General features: G+C 46.3%; 1 protein-coding gene across 1 annotated transcript in view; it reads left to right on the top strand.

Annotated features, from left to right (window-relative positions):
- The first annotated feature begins 1003 nt into the window (after positions 1-1003).
- The window catches only part of DOCK5 (dedicator of cytokinesis 5), a 1209967-nt gene continuing 1192882 nt past the window's right edge, over positions 1004-18088 (top strand). Inside the window, exon 1 of the mRNA XM_069617597.1 lies at positions 1004-1139. Coding sequence (XP_069473698.1) covers positions 1094-1139 — 46 coding nt within the window. The 5' untranslated portion in view covers positions 1004-1093. The remainder of the gene's footprint in view (positions 1140-18088) is intronic.

The raw sequence follows: 18088 nt of genomic DNA, 5'->3' as shown, positions 1-18088 counted from the left end.
CGAAAAGAAGCGGCCCCCCCAGTCGGGCTCTCTGAAAGTGCAGCACTTTTAGAAGCGCATGGGAGGACGGGCAAAGGCATCTGCCAGGATAGCAGCGCTGCAGTTTATTTTTCAAATTTCTCTGTAGTGGCTTCCAGTCTAGTCACTACTGTAACTCTCTAAATTGTACAACACTGTCTTCCCTGGTCTCTTGTGTGGCCCCATTCCAACATCACAGCCCCAATCCAACATCGCAGCGCTCTTTACTGTCATAGTTGCACATAGGTGCTGTGACTAGTGTAGCTCCTCCCCTGGTGACTAGGGCAGCCCCGCCCCTTCCTGTCACTAGTGGAGCTTCCTCGCAGGTGGTCACTAACACATGTCTCTCTTTCACTCACACACAATGTCCTACTCACTAATGTGGTGTCATCTGCTGAGCCCACTAGAGACATGTCAAGGCTGATGGGGGGCAATTTCACCCCGGTGTTTGGGGGCACCCCTTGCCTCACAACTGGGAAAATCAACCAGAGCGCCCCCCATTACATTAATTAAATCACAAGAATAGCTGCAGACTGTCACAGGACACACAGCCAGATTAGAGCGGAAACACTAAATGTCTTCTATAAAGCTATTAATCAGTTTATGACGGCTGGCCATGCCCACTGCTGCCCCTTCCTACTTATTGATGGGGTCAGTTGCACTGTTACAGGCAGCAGACCTCTGCCTTTGGGAAGTAGCTCCCCTTTGCCTGTTAACAGCTGCAATTCCCAACTTTTGACCACCAGTGCTCCCTGGTCCTTCATCGACGACCCCCTTCTGTACACCCCTCTTCCCCTCCCTGGGGCAAAGCCCAGCAGGGTTTCTTCGTGCACTGAGTGCGCTCCTGGCTCCCTGGAAGTCTCCCCTTTTCAGCAGAGCTCCACGGGGCCCTTCCCCTCCCTGCACCCGTGCCTCCCAGACTGGCTGCGCCTCCCTCCTCCGATCCCTCCCCTGCCCCCGCCTTCCTTCCCCTGTGGCTGCTCAAACATGGCGGAGCTGCGCAGAGCGGCCGGCTGGGACCGGGACCCGCTCTTCCTGTGAGGGGGAGCCTCGACCCTCTGGAGGAGGAGGCAACATGGGGGGCCGCTGGATCCCCACCAAGCGGGAGAAGTATGGAGTGGGTGAGTGCCCGCGGCTGCAATGACAACACGCGTTACATGTGCATGTTTATCCTCCCCCCCCCCATATAAAGTTTACAAACTATGCCCTGTCACTCGTCTGGCTTGGCATGGGACGCTCTAATCTGACTCTTCCCTGCCAGGCCAGGCCTGGCAGCCTCATGCCCGCCTCGCAGGAGAGGCACGCACTAAGTGTGCTACACGTCCACTTGGCATATGACTTCTTCTGCACTCCCTTCAGAGAGCCCAATGGGTTCTGGCTGTGCGCCCCCAGACCCCGACCTCCTGTAACATGTGTACTATCTGAGCCCTAGGATGCTGAAACACGCCGAGTCCAGTGGTGTCCCTCACTCCATGGGTGTGCTTTACCCCACCTCCCATGTGCTGTGTAAACCCCGTGCCCTTAATGACACCCCTAGAGCGCCCTTCCCCATTCAAAAATGTCCATAGGATTTTGGACCTTAGCAAAGTAACTTGTGATTTTAGAAACATCCTTATTTAGCTGTATTAGATTTCGTGGAGAACATGTTTTGTAAGTTCTTATAAGAACTTGTGAGAGCTTTTTACAAGGCATTTTTGTTGGGCAAACCCCTCCCCCCACTCCCTATACACATGCCAGCTACCCCCGCCCCCTAACCTACACATATGCCAGGTACCCCTGACCTGCCTGTCCCCCCTGTCCCCCCCAGTGACACATGCCCCAGGCTTGGTCATGCTGTTTTCCTTGTCTCGCCTCCACAGCACACGCCACCCCCTTGCGAGGAAGTTTCTAGTCAGTGGGGGCGGGGTGAGAGGGGGGCACTGATTAGGGGGTCTTTCCCCTCCCGTAACCCTCGTGCTGTCGTGATTGTTTCCCTTTGCTGCGCACTCTGCCCACACCTCCCCTGTCTGCCAGCGTGTGGGCACTGGCGCTGCCTCTCCCAGGCAAAGAGCGGTGCAAAGTACGGAGAGCGTTTCCCTCGCACCTGCCTGGGTTCAGCCTGTTCCTGGCAGTAGTGTTTGCAACTTTCCAATATGTGTGTGTGTGTGTAGCCACTGTTCACCACGGTGCACGCCACTGTACAAGCACGCACTTAATATGCGTTCCCCGCATTCCACCGCCGGAAAGTGGGCGACGTGCTTCATAAACGAGGAAAGGGTGCCTCCTCATTAAAGTCAGAATTGACTGACTGGCGGGGGCGAAGGAAAATACACGGCTCAGGGGTTTGCATAACTACACAACAGACATTACAAAATCACGAAATATACTCACGTGGTTACTCTTGGGATTTGCGTTAAAAGGGATGCATGTATGCCAAAACCCCCCGGGAGGATATGCCAGTTGGATTGGTTGCAACAAATGAACTTCTTTCTGCACGCATATTTCTGTTGGGCTCCCCTTCCCTGGTCTCGAACCGATAATGCATTTCAGCGGGGAGTGAACTAAGAAATACCTTTTTTCTTTTGTGGAGAATCGATGCATTTAGCCCGTTGTATTTGGTTTTGCAAAGCACCTCTCTGCCGCTGTATGGTCCATCTGTAAGCTCTGTGTTGCATTTTTTAATGGTGCCATAACTGTCATTGAAACCGTGCTCGCAACGTTTTTTGACCAGGATCACACAATGGGGCGAAGCCGAGATTGGAGCACCTCGTTCCTGATTAGAACGTATACTATATAGTAGTACAGTCTATACCCCTTATTTTCTACAGTAACTATATTGGTGTTCTGGCAGTGGGGGTGCGGGGAACTGCGTGCACTGTCACCCCTCTTAAACACTTGCAGCAACTGGAAACGCAGCCACTAACTCGCACCGTCTCCAATTGAAAGTGGAAAACGGGAGAAAAGCTCAGACATGTAAAGTGCACGAAGATCTTGGCTGGGACACGGGCGGTGCCGATTCTCGAATGCAGTGCGTTCCACTTGCCACTAAGCAAAATAAGTGAAAACATTTTCGCCACTTTATTTGCTTATTAGGTTTGAATGGTTCACTTTACATAACCACTATATTTGATGAAAAAAACTCAGCTGTGGAGGCTTACACACATGCACGTGTGACATTAACTTTCAGTGTTTGAGGATATCAAGAAAGAAGAATTATGGCACATCTACAACATTTAAATATAATGGATTACGCCTAAGGGGGGGGGACAAAGTTAGTTTGCCTCTTCTGTGGAAGTTGGTGTGCTGTGTGTTCGCTGCTGGATCCCCATTGGTAGCACCTGCCTACTGGGTGATGCCCAGCACCCAAGAGCAGGGTTTTAACTCCTGCCCATTGAATCTTAATTTTGAACCCTGCAATGTATTGTGCCAGTTCCTCATCCTTGTACTGCTGTTATTGCTGTCATGTTGGAAGGAGATTTGTAGGGATAAGGTGAAGATTTGAACAAATGAATGGTTGGGTGATTGAAGGCATTGCGGTAAGGGAGATTCGAAGGGAGAGGTTTCAAAAATGTGGTTTCGGGGAGATTTAATGAGGGGTGGGAAATTTGAACAAATGAATGGTTGAGAAATTTCAGTTGAGAGATAGGAGGGATTGGGGAGTTGGTTGAGATTTGAAGGAACAGAGTTGGGTGCTTCGAAGGAAGGATGGTGGTTGAGTGAGTTGAAGGGAAGTGTTCTAGGTAGTTGAATGAATGCTTTATAGAGAGATTTGAAGCGGTGCAATTGAGAATGATTTGAATGGTGCAATTGAGAATGATTTGAAGGGAAGGTTCATAGTGATTTTTAGGTATTGGCTTCATGCGGACGCGAAGCGTGTGGTAGCTGGAACACATTTGAAGAGCTGGTGTTTAGTAGGAGGTTTGAAGTAAAGTGTTGAGGATTTGAAGGTCCGGGGCTCTGCGGGAGACATGTAGGGAGGGACAGTTGTCTAGGGAAGGGGTGTGGGAGATTGTTGGAACGGGTTGTGTGGGAGATATGAAGGAACAGATTTGGGTGCTTTGAAGGAAGGAATGGCGGTTGAGTGAGTTGAAGGGAAGTGTTCTAGGCAGGGGAGTTGCTAGGTCTGGAAAAGACCCGGGGCTAAGCTGATGTTGGAACTGTTGGGACTGGGGGCTAGCTAGTCTTTTAGCTGTAGCTCCTGAGATTCTATCCGGGGCTACAACCAAAAGATCAGGGGCTATAGCCCCCTTAGCCCCCCCCCCCCCTTAGCAACGCCCCTGGTTCTAGGTAGTTGAATGAATGCTTTATAGAGGGATCTGAAGCGGTGCAATTGAGAATGATTTGAAGCGGTGCAATTGAGAATGATATGATTTGAAGAGAAGGTTCAGTAATTTTTAGGTATTGGCTTCATGCAGACGCAAAGCGTTTGGTAGTTGGAACACATTTGAAGAGCTGAGGTTTGAAGTGAAGTGTTGAGGGCGAGTTGAAGGGCCGGGGTTCTGCAGGAGACTTGCAGGGATGGACAGTTGTCTGGGGAAGGGGTCTGGGGGATTGTTGGAACGGGTTCTGTGGGAGATTTGAAGGGATCCGGTTGAGCGAGGTTTGAGATGGGAGGTACTGGAGGCAGTGGAGTTGAGCCTCTTAGCAAGTGAGTTTCAAATGTCAGAGAGAAAGTTGTGAATTTTTGACAGGAGGGCGTTGGTGGTGTCGGATGTCTTCTGTGAGTTTTGTCAGGGCATTGAGAGACTTGCCAGTGGTTGGGTCCCGTTTATGGCAAAGGGTCGTTTTAAGAGATGTATTTTCTTTCTGGGTGAATGCATGTGTTTTCGCGCAAGGCGGTGACTTGGTTGTGGGGTTAGAAAGGCTTTTTTTGTGGGGGGTTGACTTGACGGAGAGAGAGAGGGGCAAGCGTTGGATTACCGCTTGACACGTGGGCGGTGGAGGGGGCTGGGCTCTCCGGCTCCACAGGCCGGGCTTGGCAGCCGGCATTGTGTGTGTTTGTAAAAGGAGGAGGAATGGGACGTTTTGTTTCGTGCCTCGGTTTTTTTGCCCCTGCTGGGCCCGTGTTGACAGCAGTGAGGAGGCGGAGGAAGGGGGCCTCTTGGTAAACTGACCCGGCAAGTGGCAGCCAAAGTGTCGCGGGTTCTGGAATCTGCGGAGGGCATGTGTGCCCCCTCCACATCTTGGTGGGTGCTTGGTTGGTCCCCTGTGCGCCGTGGGTTAAAAACGGAGAAGGAATAGGGTGTTCATATCTCTGAGTTTGTCTCTGTGAATGTGCTGCAGTTTCGCGGCCATATGTAACTTTCTCAGGGTCTCCCCAGAAACCTATTATTGCTTTATTATAATGCCTTTTATGTATTTCGATAGGTAAGGAACCTATTTCAAGAGAGCCACCTACATTAATTACTTAAACATATTGCCACCGTTATCTCCCCAAGCAACACTATCTGCACCACAACTTCCACGAAACCTACAGTGCTACACCTCCTTCATCCCTGTGCACACTGCAGTCACTCCTTACACTTTGTCACCTCCACCACTTCCTGACCTTTCACCTCTTCGCTGTGCAGCCCCCTTCATTCCAAACACCCGTCCTCTCCCACCCAACCCCCCACTATCACGTCCCACTCCATCTTACTACTCCAGTTATGCCCACCCCATCGACATTGCCACTCCACCACCTGAGCACTGTGCCCTCATCAACAGTTCCACCAATCCCTATACATCACTTCACCCGTAACTAAACCCATCCGCCTTCTCCCTTACCAGTTACACGGGGTCAACCACCCGGCCGAATCTACAAATCAGTAGCTCCCTAACCAACTTATTATCCATCTTAACCTCTACCCTCTCACTCGCTCTTAATCCACCTCCACTCCACCCTGTGCCTCACTGTCCAGGAGGCCTGTAAACATAACGAAGAAGACCCAAACTTGATCACACCGAGCCACCGCAAGGACTTCCAGGTAACGGCAACAATGACCCCAAGGGCAACAATGACCCCAAGGAGTGGCAGAAGCCCCAATCAGGAGAACACACCTTTATTCGAACACTAAAATGTCTTGGATCATTCCATTGAAACACTTCCCCCTTCACCAGCATGTCACAGCGTCCGGCAACCCAAAGAGTACTAGATTTGCCCATGTTGAGTGGTAACAGCACCAGTTTTGTCCCTAGTTTCAAGGCACCGAAGAGAGGATTAGAAGCTGGATGAGATGAGGGGGGAAGTGAGGTTATGGACTGGGCAGCACTTTCAAGGGAAAGCCAACTTCGAGATGCTTCCAGGTGGTTCTTGAAATGTGTTTTTTCTTTCAGTGGGCTGAGGTTGCAGGTTTTCCCCGAGTGTGGTCTTTTGCTAATCCTTTGAGCTATAGTTAATGAAACGCGCGAGAGCATCAGGCCTTTCAGCATATTTTGGTGTAGGCTGTTTATCTACACAACCTATAAATAAAACCTTATTTGAAGCCTGGTCTTTATTGAGTGACCATCGTTCTTTGTGAGGGTCTTATTTTCTGTGATTCTTTTTTTAAATGTATTATAATTGTACAATAGTTAAAAAAACGGAACTTTTACAATAATAATTTGGGACACATTTTTACAAATACTTAGCAACATTGATCAAATGTCATTTACAGATTTCATAAATATAAAACATTTAACAGAGTATAAAATATATTCCATTAAAATAATAAAACATTAAGGAAGAACTAACAAATCATTTTCAGATCATTCCACCTCTCGTTTAAGAGACCCAGAACTTATATTTGACTATCTTCAACTCCTGTTTTATTCATCAGTCTTATTCCATCTCTATCTCGATCTGCTATAATCGTTTCTAAACCGATCTCCATACTCTATAAAGGGCCAGCAGTGCAGTTTTTGAATTAGAATTGAGACAAAACATCCAAAACTCATCACTTTTAATGTGATGTAAATTATGTACAAGATGGCCCAGTGCCACCATGTATAGAGGACCCAGACAAGGGCATTCCGTCAGTACATGCCTCGGAGTTTCAAGATTAGAGGAGCTATGGAAAATCCTACTGAATCTAGCCTCTCCAGGTATCGCTTTCCGGCCTCCACAAACGGCCCAAACCGGAAGTTGATTCACTCAAATTCTAAGGTAAAAATCTCTGATTAGTGGGCAGGACACACTTCTAAATAACTCTCCGGCTTCAAGTATTGGGGATCTACATCCGCCACATATGGATAGCATTTTAAGGTATTACCCAATCATGTTTCTTGATTCTTCTCTTCAAGGCACCTATCGGGGTTTCAAAGTTGGAACAGAGTTTATAATCCGGGAACCATCCCACCTCTTCACAAAGGTCTTTTAAATAACCTGGCATGACTAACACATTTGCTACCTTCCAGGTCGGATACATAACTAGAGCCCAAAAGACTCCACAGAGGACAAGCAGGGGAAGTTCTAGCCTTCATCATCAAGCAGCCTCTTCGTATTAGTAATGGGGCCCTGTGAGACCAGTCCCAATTCTAGTTGAATGTATTCAACCAAGGTTGTCTTTGGGAACTGTAGATCCACTCTGCAGAATCTGGCTTCCACCCCATGTAGCACCTCAAGCCTGTATAATACTTTTGGGCATAGCCATGGATTGTATAGCATTAACACCCCTGATATTGAGAACCCAGAGTGGTCCCTTACAAACTTTCTACATACCCCTGTAATCTGTCTTGCCTTGGTGATCTTAGTGTAGTCTTTTGTGTAGGAAAAAACAACTACTATTCAGACCTCAAAGAGGTGTTTCAGTGTGTAGTTTTTGAACAGTATAGACATCAAATGTTTTAAGGCTTCAGTACGTCTTCAGGAGTGTAATGTTAATGCTGGAATTGTAATACAAAACAAAAGAGGTGATAGCTGGAAGGTTAAGAATGTGGTGTTCTCTTGGCTTTGTGACAACAGTTCCACACGTGTGTGTGTGTGTGTATGTATGCATATACCCACATCAGAGGGCGGTGGTCGCTGCCCTATAGTTAAGGTGAGTAGCAAGTTCCATCGAAAAAATGAATTACTAATAACCTTTGACTAGTGTGAAGAATTGGGCTGACATTTTGCAGACAATTCTGTACACACCCCTCTCTCCCTTCCCCCCCACCCCCTCCCCACCCAGACTGCAATGTTTGGGAAAGATTTGTTTAAAAATAAAGTTATTAAGAAATGTGACGAACCGAAGCGTGACGTCCCCCTTTTTCTTCTGATAAGCACTACCCCAAGTTATAAGATTCATAGACTAGGTTGCATAAAGTCGTTAACAAAAATGTAATCAGTAACTAGTGCGGTGAGTAATGCGACGAAGAAGCGCTGCCTGGAGGCAAGTGAGAAGTTGTTGGTTAGGCAATGGCAATGCTCTTCCCATAAAAAGAGAAGAGGGAACACAACTCTGTAGTTGTAGTGGCAGTAGCAATGGAGGCCGTGGTGGTAGAGGACGTGGAAATAGTTGGACTAATAGTAAATATATATATATAGAGACGAACACCAGAAGGACCCGAGGAAAACCCGAGGCAAAAGCAGGAAGAGAGGAAGCAGAGAAGCATGGCACGCACAAGTGTGTACTTTTAATTTATCCCTGACCCCAGTGAAAAATCCCCTCCTTAACTTGAGTGCCAGCGGAACCCAGGGCTGGAAAAAGTGGTTCCACCTCCACGGGCTGGGACACAACAGGAGGACTAGGCAGCCATCGGAAGGCGCAGAGATACGCCCCAGTGAATCGGGAAGATCCGCACCAACCTTGTACTCAGTGCTTAAAGTGGGCCAGGGCCAGGCCCTGGCAGTCTCCAAAGGGTGGGACTGAGCCGGGACCCCGTCCTACCGCAACATTGGCGGGATGCATTATCCCGTCGCGGCCGCACGGGAGATGCGCCTGCAATGAAGTCAGGCGATCTGACAGAAGTGGCAGCCAGCCACAGACTGGCTGCCACTTCCGTCAGTCATAGTAACTGCATCTGGTGACACCTCGCGCGACAGGTCACCAGAGGCAGTTACTGTCCCTTTGTTTCCCCAGGTCGCCGAGGCGTCTAACCCCCCCGCGAACATGGGGATTCCTCGACATATTTCGAGGTTTATAAATGATGGCTTTGAAAGTACACATTTCAAGCCATCTTTTATAAAGCTTTGCCGACGGACAATTTTGTCCATAGTCAAAGCTTTATAAAAGATGGCTTGAATTGTGTACTTTCAAAGCCATGTTTTATAAACCTGAAATGTTTAAAAAAGATGGGCTGAAAACTAGTCAAACCGTAGGGTATGCACACACATATATATAAATGTTATATATTTGTGTGCGTACCTTACTATGGTTCGTGTACTTTGCAAGCCATGTTTTATAAACGTAGAAATATGTTACATATTTCTATGTTTAGAAAAGATGGCTTGCGTACTTTTTAGGCCACGCCCCTCCCACAAGCCACGCCCCCAAATGAGCCCCCCCCCCCGATTTCTTACCCCACTTAAAGCCCTGCTTGTACTACTACGAGGAGACTAGAGGACGAGCCAAAAGACCAGCGGCTTCTCCAATATATACTTGTACTAGGGTGAACACAGAGGAACAGCTGGCTGTGCTTACCCTCTGCGGGAAACCCACCAGCTTTGGTAACCACGCAACTACGGACCATGGTAGAGTACCTTGATGCTTGGGGGAGCCTGGAGGATGTCATACTCCTCGTGGCAAGAGCAGGACGCCCAAGGGATGTTGCTGCTTCCCCGCGAAATGGACTTATAAATATATGAGGGACATGGAAACCCTCCCAGGGTGCGGTAACACACCGTGTGAAACAAGAAGGCAGCCGGTGGAAGCACTACACTGTGTGCAGAGGTCATGGGGTAATGCACAGATAGCGTTATCGTCGGGCTTTGGAGCCTGGTGTGCAACGCAGGGTATAGAAGGTGAGAAACGCATGCTGAAGAGCTGAGTGAAGCTACCCAGCAAAGACGTGTACCAGTTATAACGCTGCAGTCTAAGGTACGGAGAGAGGAAGTGGGTGCCTGGCTGGAACACGCTAGTGGAATAATTAAGATGATACTTGCTGAAGAAGTGTATACACGAGGGCCAACTCCCCTTACCTGACTTAACCCCCCTAAGTCTACAGAAACCATAGAGCATTATAAAGCACCTAAACATTTTCAAAGACCAGGCAAGGGGGGTGTGCCCCTGGCAAATGACCTTTACTTTTCTAAATAACAGGCAAAAGAGCCATTGGGCAGCCCACTAGTGTTTGTTTTCCTAAGAACTACTTTTGTGTTATGTTAAGTGGGTGGGTCAGAGAAGGTTCCATTTTGTTTTGACACAGGTGTGTAGTTACTTTATTTTGACATCCTGACAATGACTGAAGTATGGTTTGCTTTAATGATTGAGAATGCTCACATTTAGAAATAGGGTAAGTTATGCGTTTTTCCAACCACTTTTATTATTTTAATAAAGGAACTTGGAAGCATTAATCCTGTGTCTGTACTCTTTCTGTCTCTGGATTCTCAGAGAAAAAAAAAAATCTTGGCCTACTCCCCATTCATTTTTCCATAGACAAAAAAGGTCAGATTTTGCTCCACCGCACAGTCCAAATTGCTGGACAGATTTGGTCCAGGTCCAAAAGAACATGGTCACGAAGCGATGACGTGTGATCCTTTTGTGGTTTGGGGTTATTCTGTCCAGTAGTTTTTAAAAAAAATATTTGATTGAGAAGGGAGTACCCCCTTCTCCCAAAATTATGGTGCATTGCAGCATCAGGCTTTTCAGAAAGGGAAAAGCCACCATCTTTTTTTTCTCTCGATGCAAGAGATAACCAAGGGTACACCCTCGGTTATCGGAAAAAGAAAAGGGAGAACAATGACATTTGCAGGGCAAAAACAAAGCAAATGCCATTAGGCAAGAGGTGGGGGGAGGCAAAAGATGGAGGGGGGTGAGAGGACACAAAGGGAAATGTGGGATTTGGTGGTGGGCTAGGGGCAGAGTTTGCTACTCCAAGCTTTCCCATACCCTTGGGTATTGAAGGAATAACTGCGGCTACCGATTGAAGGAATAACTGCGGCTACTGACTTCACAAATGGAGTCACAGAAACCAGTGTTGAGGGGGAGAGGGAGAGTTCAGGGAGGTGAGGGGAGGAGTAGGCACAGATGAGGGGACGGGGCACTTGGCGAGTGCCTGGGAAGGCAAATACAATTTTGTTTTGCCTTTTTTCTCAATAAGCGCAGGTATAATGACTAATGACTCAGTGATATAAAAAAAGTTATTCAAACAAATGTATATATTTTTACCGCTAAAGTGACATCGGGGTGATAAATCTTCTGTATGTTTTTCAGCGCCACTGTCCATGGCCTTCGGTCTAGCCCATTGTATATTTTAAAACACTTACTGCCCACTAATCATGGCCTTGGGCCGTGCCCACTCTCTGTTATTTTGTATTTAGTATTAACACAAACGGGACAGTGGCCAGGTACAGTTATTTTACAACGCTACCAGGCCTTCAGCCATTTAAAACACTACCAAGCCACTGGCCATGGCCGGGCAGCGAAAAATATACTGTGGGCACAGCAAAGAGATGCAAAGAGATGCAGCTTTTATTTTTATTTATTTGCATTTTTAAAGCACACAAATGCCCTTGGGCATCGTGGTGCTGTTACAGAAAAATCACTTAACATAGGTACAATATAGAGGATACAGTAAAAAATTGGTTAGAGAGGTTGCGCGTGTTGCAAGGTTACAGGGGAACAGTGGGGCAAGTGCACGTTTACTTGAATAAGGTGGTTTTCAGTGCCTTTCTGAAGGACATGAGCGAGGTTTCCGATCTCAATTTAGATGGCGGTGAGTTCCACGATTTTGGTGGTAGTACTTCAAAACCTGTGTGTGATTTATTACTTTACTACACTAGGCTTCCTCTCAGTGTTTTCCATTGCACAGTTCTTGAAAACGTACATGTCTCCCACTGCTATATATCTGAGGAACATTTCCACGTTGACTTTTTTTCTTGATTTCGTTCTGGCAGACTGGCCCAAGATCACTGCGAGGCACCCCTTTTCACTTCTAATAAAAGCTGTCACCAACAATGCACAGGCCAGGACACTCGCCTGCAGGACTTGCAGGTGATTTGCCAACCATAACACTAAGATGTGCTTACAACGCCGCCTTTATACCTTAAGGGTGACCTTAACCTCTAGGTTGAGGCACCAGCCTGCCCACTAACTACTGCTCATACACACAGCATATCATTTGATATTCTCCAAGAGATTGCTAGTGGCGAGTGTACAGTTTGAGGTCTGTAGAGGTGCTGGAGTGTCCAGCCTGAAGGTTATACATGTGAATACTGTGGGAGCTGTTAGCTGCCAAATCTTCAACATATTGGTTCAGCAGACATCATTTTGTCCAAATGTTTATATGTCTGAAATTAAATGGTTGTAGGCTTCTGCTAGTATCATGAACCCTAATACAGTTTTTTTCTGAATTAATCTTTACGCACTAGTTGATAATAAAATTATTTGGAGACAGGATTCAGGAAATGAGCACAAAGTGGCAGAACTTGGGAGAAATCAACCAAGAGCAGAAAAGTAGCTGGGAGAAGCCCTGTAGCAAGATTATAGGTGATGCGGCCGCGGCCGGAATGTTCGCATTAGACAGGTGCGAATTACCAAAGGTTTGCCCCTTTCTCATGCAAACACACTTACATACTACGGGGGCTGCAGGGGTTTCCCCCGCAACCCCCGCTCACTATTCTGTAAAGTATAGTGAGCGGGGTGTTGCGGGGGACACCCCTGAAGCCCCCATATTTTTTTCTTTTCTTTTTATTTATATATATATCTTTTTTTTTTTTTTCTTGCCTGCAATGCTACCACCAAAGGCTCGAACTTTTGGTGTTCGAACCTTTGGTGGTAGCATTTTTTGATCGTTTTGTACGGTCGGACCTTCTTTTTTTTTTTTTTCTTCAGTCCGATCGTACAAAACCCTGTAGCAACACCACACTGGTAAATACTGTAACCCAAAGAATAAAGTATGTGGGTATTCTCTGAGTGCCTCCCATGCAAGGCTGCATCATGAGGGAATAGTGGCATTCTGATTATACAGGGGTAAAAATGTCCAAATTCAGGCTCCTTGCTAGTTACTCACCACACATTTCTTCACGGAACACACAGGTCCTACTTGCCAAGAGTTGATGATCACTAGCCAATATCTGGTGACCAGCATGACACAGGGGTGTGTGCTGCACCCCCCTACTGTTCAATATATACATGGATGACCTCCCAGCACAGCTAGAAAGAGTTGATTGTTGTTCCCCGACTTTGGAGAGAGTGCATGTTTGCTGGCGGTCCTATGCAGACAGCATTGTTTTATTTGATCATATGTTTGTGGGTCTGCAAAGGCGGGCCAGTGAACTTTAGAAATATGCTGCTGCCAAAATTTGGTTAACATTGGTAAAACCACAATGGTATGTTATGGTAGAGGCTGTTGTAGAGCACCACTCCAGATTGAAGGAGGTGTCATGGAAAGGGTTAAGTCAGGTGGCTATCTAGGTTTGGAATATGGTGGGAGTAATTACTTGGAGATTAAGATGCATTGAAAGTAGAGCGCTGTCATACAGACTTTGCTTTTTAAGAAATGTACAACTGACCCTGCAGGATACGGCTACGCCGGCATCGCTATGTTCTAAGCAGAGCTTTTACCCTGCTATTGTATATGGCACTGAATCTGAAAAACTTGTTATGGTTAAAAAATAAATAAAAGGGTGGTTTTGGAGATCAATATTGCGCCTGGTGAGGTTTGACCTGATCAAATGAATACTCCTTGAATTTGGTTTAATGTCACTTGCCTCCTTAGTACTTAATAGAAGAATTCTGTATATCAAAGCCTTAAAAGTGTACTTCTGAATGTGATGGGCAAGGCCATGAAGCAAATTGTAAAGGGAAATGGATTGCACGGATGGACATGACTATGGGCCTCATTACACGGAAGGCGGTAAGGGTTAACGGTCACCGGTAATGGTACCGGTGACCGTTAACCCTTACCGCCTTACTACGAGGTCCCTTAGCGGGTTGGTACTTTAACGCCTGCTTTTAGCAGGCGTTAAAAAACAACCCGCTAAGGGACCTTGGTGCTAATTACGGCACCGCAAATTTGCGGTACCGTAATTAGCACGTTCCCCATTCCCATTATGCCCTATGGGGCAAAAATGGGAATGGGGAAGGGCAATGGTGGAAGGGGGAATTACCGCCCCGCCAACCTTGGAATAGGGAGTTAATTCCCCTTTCCACCAAGGCGGTGCCGGTATTTTACCGGCATGGACCAAGGTGCTATTAGCACCTTGGTCCACCTTGGTCCACCGCCTACCATGTAATGAGGCCCTATGTGTTGAGTTATTTGGCGAGAATTGTCTGGGTCGCCAGATTGGTCGCAATTAAAAGTGGAGTTTGTTAAGAAATGTAAGATTGGGATTGGGCACCTAATTACACACATTTGGAATCCTCGAGTAGATGCCCTGAACATAGTTCAATGCACTATAGATACCTTGCAACCCAATCTTTTAAAGAAGTGCCCGGCAGTGAGTGTGAGCAAATTTTATCTGCTCTTGTGGATAGATCAACTACCAACACAAAGTACATTGGGTCCTAGAATGTGTACTGCGTACTCCTCGGCACTTGCGTACTCGCAGAATATGTCAAGATCCGCTTTTATTAGAAAGTGCACAGCATATTGTAACGGTGTGAAAAGCTACATCGTGAACATGGGTGCATGTTGGGTTGGTTTGTACACAATGCTGTGGCTCTTAGAGAAGCTGATTTTTGGAAATGCTGCATAAACGCCGGGGATACCAGCTTAATGATTGCTTTATATACTCTATGGAAGGTTGCATGGGGCAGTTTGGAGAAATTATAATGGTATTTTAGAGAGTTTATAATGATATGAAATAAGTACATTGATTAAAGCATAAATTCGTCGAATCTTATGAATGATTGATTTGTTTTCTTTTCTTACAACATGTTTTAAGAAAGTAAATTAATGATTTATTTGAAATGACTTTTATATTTATGAGATGTGAAATAGTTGAACTAAAGCACATTATATCTAGATTTATAAAAGTGAAAATGTGTGGGTTTGTTTGTGGCAGGCATGGCGAAGCGTTGTTCCTTATACAATTCCACGTTTCAGCAATCTGCACCAACTTTTGCATAGCCAGTCACCTGTTAGGACCTTCTGGGCAATACTGGTTCCATGACATTTGGACACCCAACCACTTTCCCCGAATTTAAGCACTTTCACACATGGGACGGTTGACCGACATTGGCAAAACATCAATGTGTTTGTAGAAGGAACGGTCCTCAACCCTAGAATGCATGGCTTCTGAGACATTTGCACTGCAATGCACTGTAATGAACTGCACCATGCCAGGGTGAGGCAACAGGTGGGGAGAGAGCACAATAGGTCCCAGTATGCAGCAGCACACATACTCCGGCCTCCCCCCAACTTCTGCTCTGGGATATGTCAGCCAGCCACACACGCCTATTCTCAGTGCAGTTCACTTCAGAGTACAAAGCACAGCAAGCGATACGTGAATTGGAACGGCGACCTACAGGATCATCAATTTTCAACAATTGATGAGTGTTTTCATGTCTATCCACAGAGCCTGTTCGAAGAATGGGTACTTTTGGCTAGTTAAATAATAAGATAAGATTTTGAAGTGGGAGTATTTTACTCGATTGGTTCTCAAATTGTGTGTAAAATGATTTTTGAGAGGGTAAAGAAGTTATTGCCATTTGCTAGTGGGAGTATTTTTATTGAGCGGGTAAAAATATATTTTAACGTCAAACGTGTCTGTTATCCTGCACCTACCAATGAATGCAGATTAAGTTACTGTCCAGATCAGGAAATAATATTATGGGCGATACTTCTTCCTATGGTGCTGGTTTTCTGGTCCTAGTGATACATTTCCATGTAGATTTGTGAGAAGAAGCTGGGGGCATAAGGTTTCCTATTTTTTTGTTGTTGTTGGTGCAAGTATCTCCTCTCCATTTATTTTTGTTGTTGGTTGTGTTTATCTACTGTTAAAAAGTTGCTTATCTGTAGAACTGCACTGGAAATGTTAGTGCCTGGATCATATTTAGTCTAGGACTTTTGCCACATAACGGGCACCGACCTATTGGTGTATTCTATAGTGCTTGGTATGGTCACCTCGCAGCACTCTGGGTGAAGAGCAGAGACAGAATTAAGGCTGCTAGCCAACAACCTAAGGACGGGTGGGCACATGGCTCTGGAGCGGAGGGCACCTCGGCAGCCAGTTCTATAGTAGGGATAGCTGGGTTTGCCTGAAGATCCTTCCATGTTACTGCGGCTTTCAGTGTCTTTGAAGATTCCCTAATGAGATTAGTCAGTACTGAAGCTGCTAAACAGTCAACAAGATATAGTAAGTACCATGTCTGTGCCAAAGATTCCTAGATTTAAAAAAAACCTCTAAATTCGATGGGTGCAACAAATATTTATTACCTAGATGTTTCATGAATGGTCATGTATAGATATTCTATCTAGGTTTTTGGAATTAAGAATTCGGTATCGGATATAAGGGTCCATATTTCCCTTTTTTGGTTTCCCCCCCCCCCTTAAGGAGTCCAGTATACATTTCTTCCTGCATCATAAGTGAAGGCGTTCATTCCCCAAATACAAATCCCAAACTCAGAATAAATGGACACACCCCAGTAGGGAATGAGACCAGGAGAAAGATTGCAAGTTGAACAAAGTTTATATCAGGTAAAATATGCATGTTGAGGACTCTGCTGCTCTGAGAGCGCTCGGCCAGATAATACATAAACAATACATTATAAAGAAAATACACGTCATGACATACAGTGAGAAATAACGTTCATTGGTGGGCCCCTATGGCTCAGTATGTGACAATAGACGGCACCAGACTCCGATTGGTTGCCATGGCTGCGGCGGCCTGTGGGAACGTGTGTCAGCTAGGCTCATCTTCGTGGGGTGAAGGTCAGGCTGAGTCCACAAGATGTAACTGTTCCAACTAATCTAAACTGCACAATAATTAATGGCATGCAAAGAGTAATGTTAGGCATAAAACATGTACCAGAACGAGGGGTCGCCTATAAATCGTGGGCAAACACACACACACACACACACACACACACACACACATTCTAACCCAGTCCTTTATGGGGGCAGGGATGCAGTGGCCCTTTTTCCCAGGTGCCTTATCTGGGAGGGGGTTGATTTGTGATTAATACTCCCTGGTGCCTCATGGTTCAAATGAATGGATTGATGGGTGTTAGTCCAAGGGAAAATATATGATCACACAGAATTGGGTATGTGGGGGGCAATTTAGGGTGGTCCATGGGGAAGGGTCTTACAAACAGTTACATGAAAGGAGAATGGAGGGGCAAAAGGTTGTGCAGGTAATAATTTCTAAAGGTGGGGGTCAAGGGAGCAGGAGCAGATTTGTGGAGACGGATGGGTACACAATCAGAGTTTCGCCCCAGTCACACACGGGGCAATGAGCTCAGAGAAAGACTACTGTATCAGTTTTCAACAATTCACGCCTGGGCTTCCGTGAGAAAAGGGCTGGTGTGGCACAGACGGGGGAGGAGGTGGCGGGGGTGTCAGGGCTGGCTGTGCACGGCGCTGGACTATGAGAGAGATGGCGTTTTAGAAATCATTGTGCGGCCTAGTAAAAAGATGAGTCCGGGGTGGCACAAAATGGAGTCTGTATGTGTCATCCAAGGGTTTCTCTCCACTGTCATCATAGGAAAGACAAGGGGGATGCCCCCGCGATGGGATGTGCAATAGGTTCCTTTCATGCCGAATGTACAAGGGGGGGGGCAAAAGGACCCCTACATGAGGAAGGGCTGTTAAGGGGAGCATGCATCTGTTTTATGGCATTCTAGGAATAAGAATATGCAGAATTTAAGGGGTCATGAACTAAAAACAAATCTCGTGATTTTCCTAAAGTATAACATTGATCGTATGATTGCATGCTACAGGAAAACCTTTGCCAAAGAGAGTGGATTTTTTTTTTTAACAACTTAGCACAAGATCCGAAAAGAATGGCCCCTGCCCTTAGTGTTTGCAGAAATGTAAACTAATCTTTGCT

This window comes from Ambystoma mexicanum, chromosome 10 (assembly GCF_040938575.1).
Source record: "Ambystoma mexicanum isolate Mex_15411 chromosome 10, UKY_AmexF1_1, whole genome shotgun sequence".
NCBI lineage: Eukaryota > Metazoa > Chordata > Amphibia > Caudata > Ambystomatidae > Ambystoma > Ambystoma mexicanum.
Note: the sequence above shows the minus strand (reverse complement) of the source record. Positions and strands in the feature narration are given on the sequence as shown.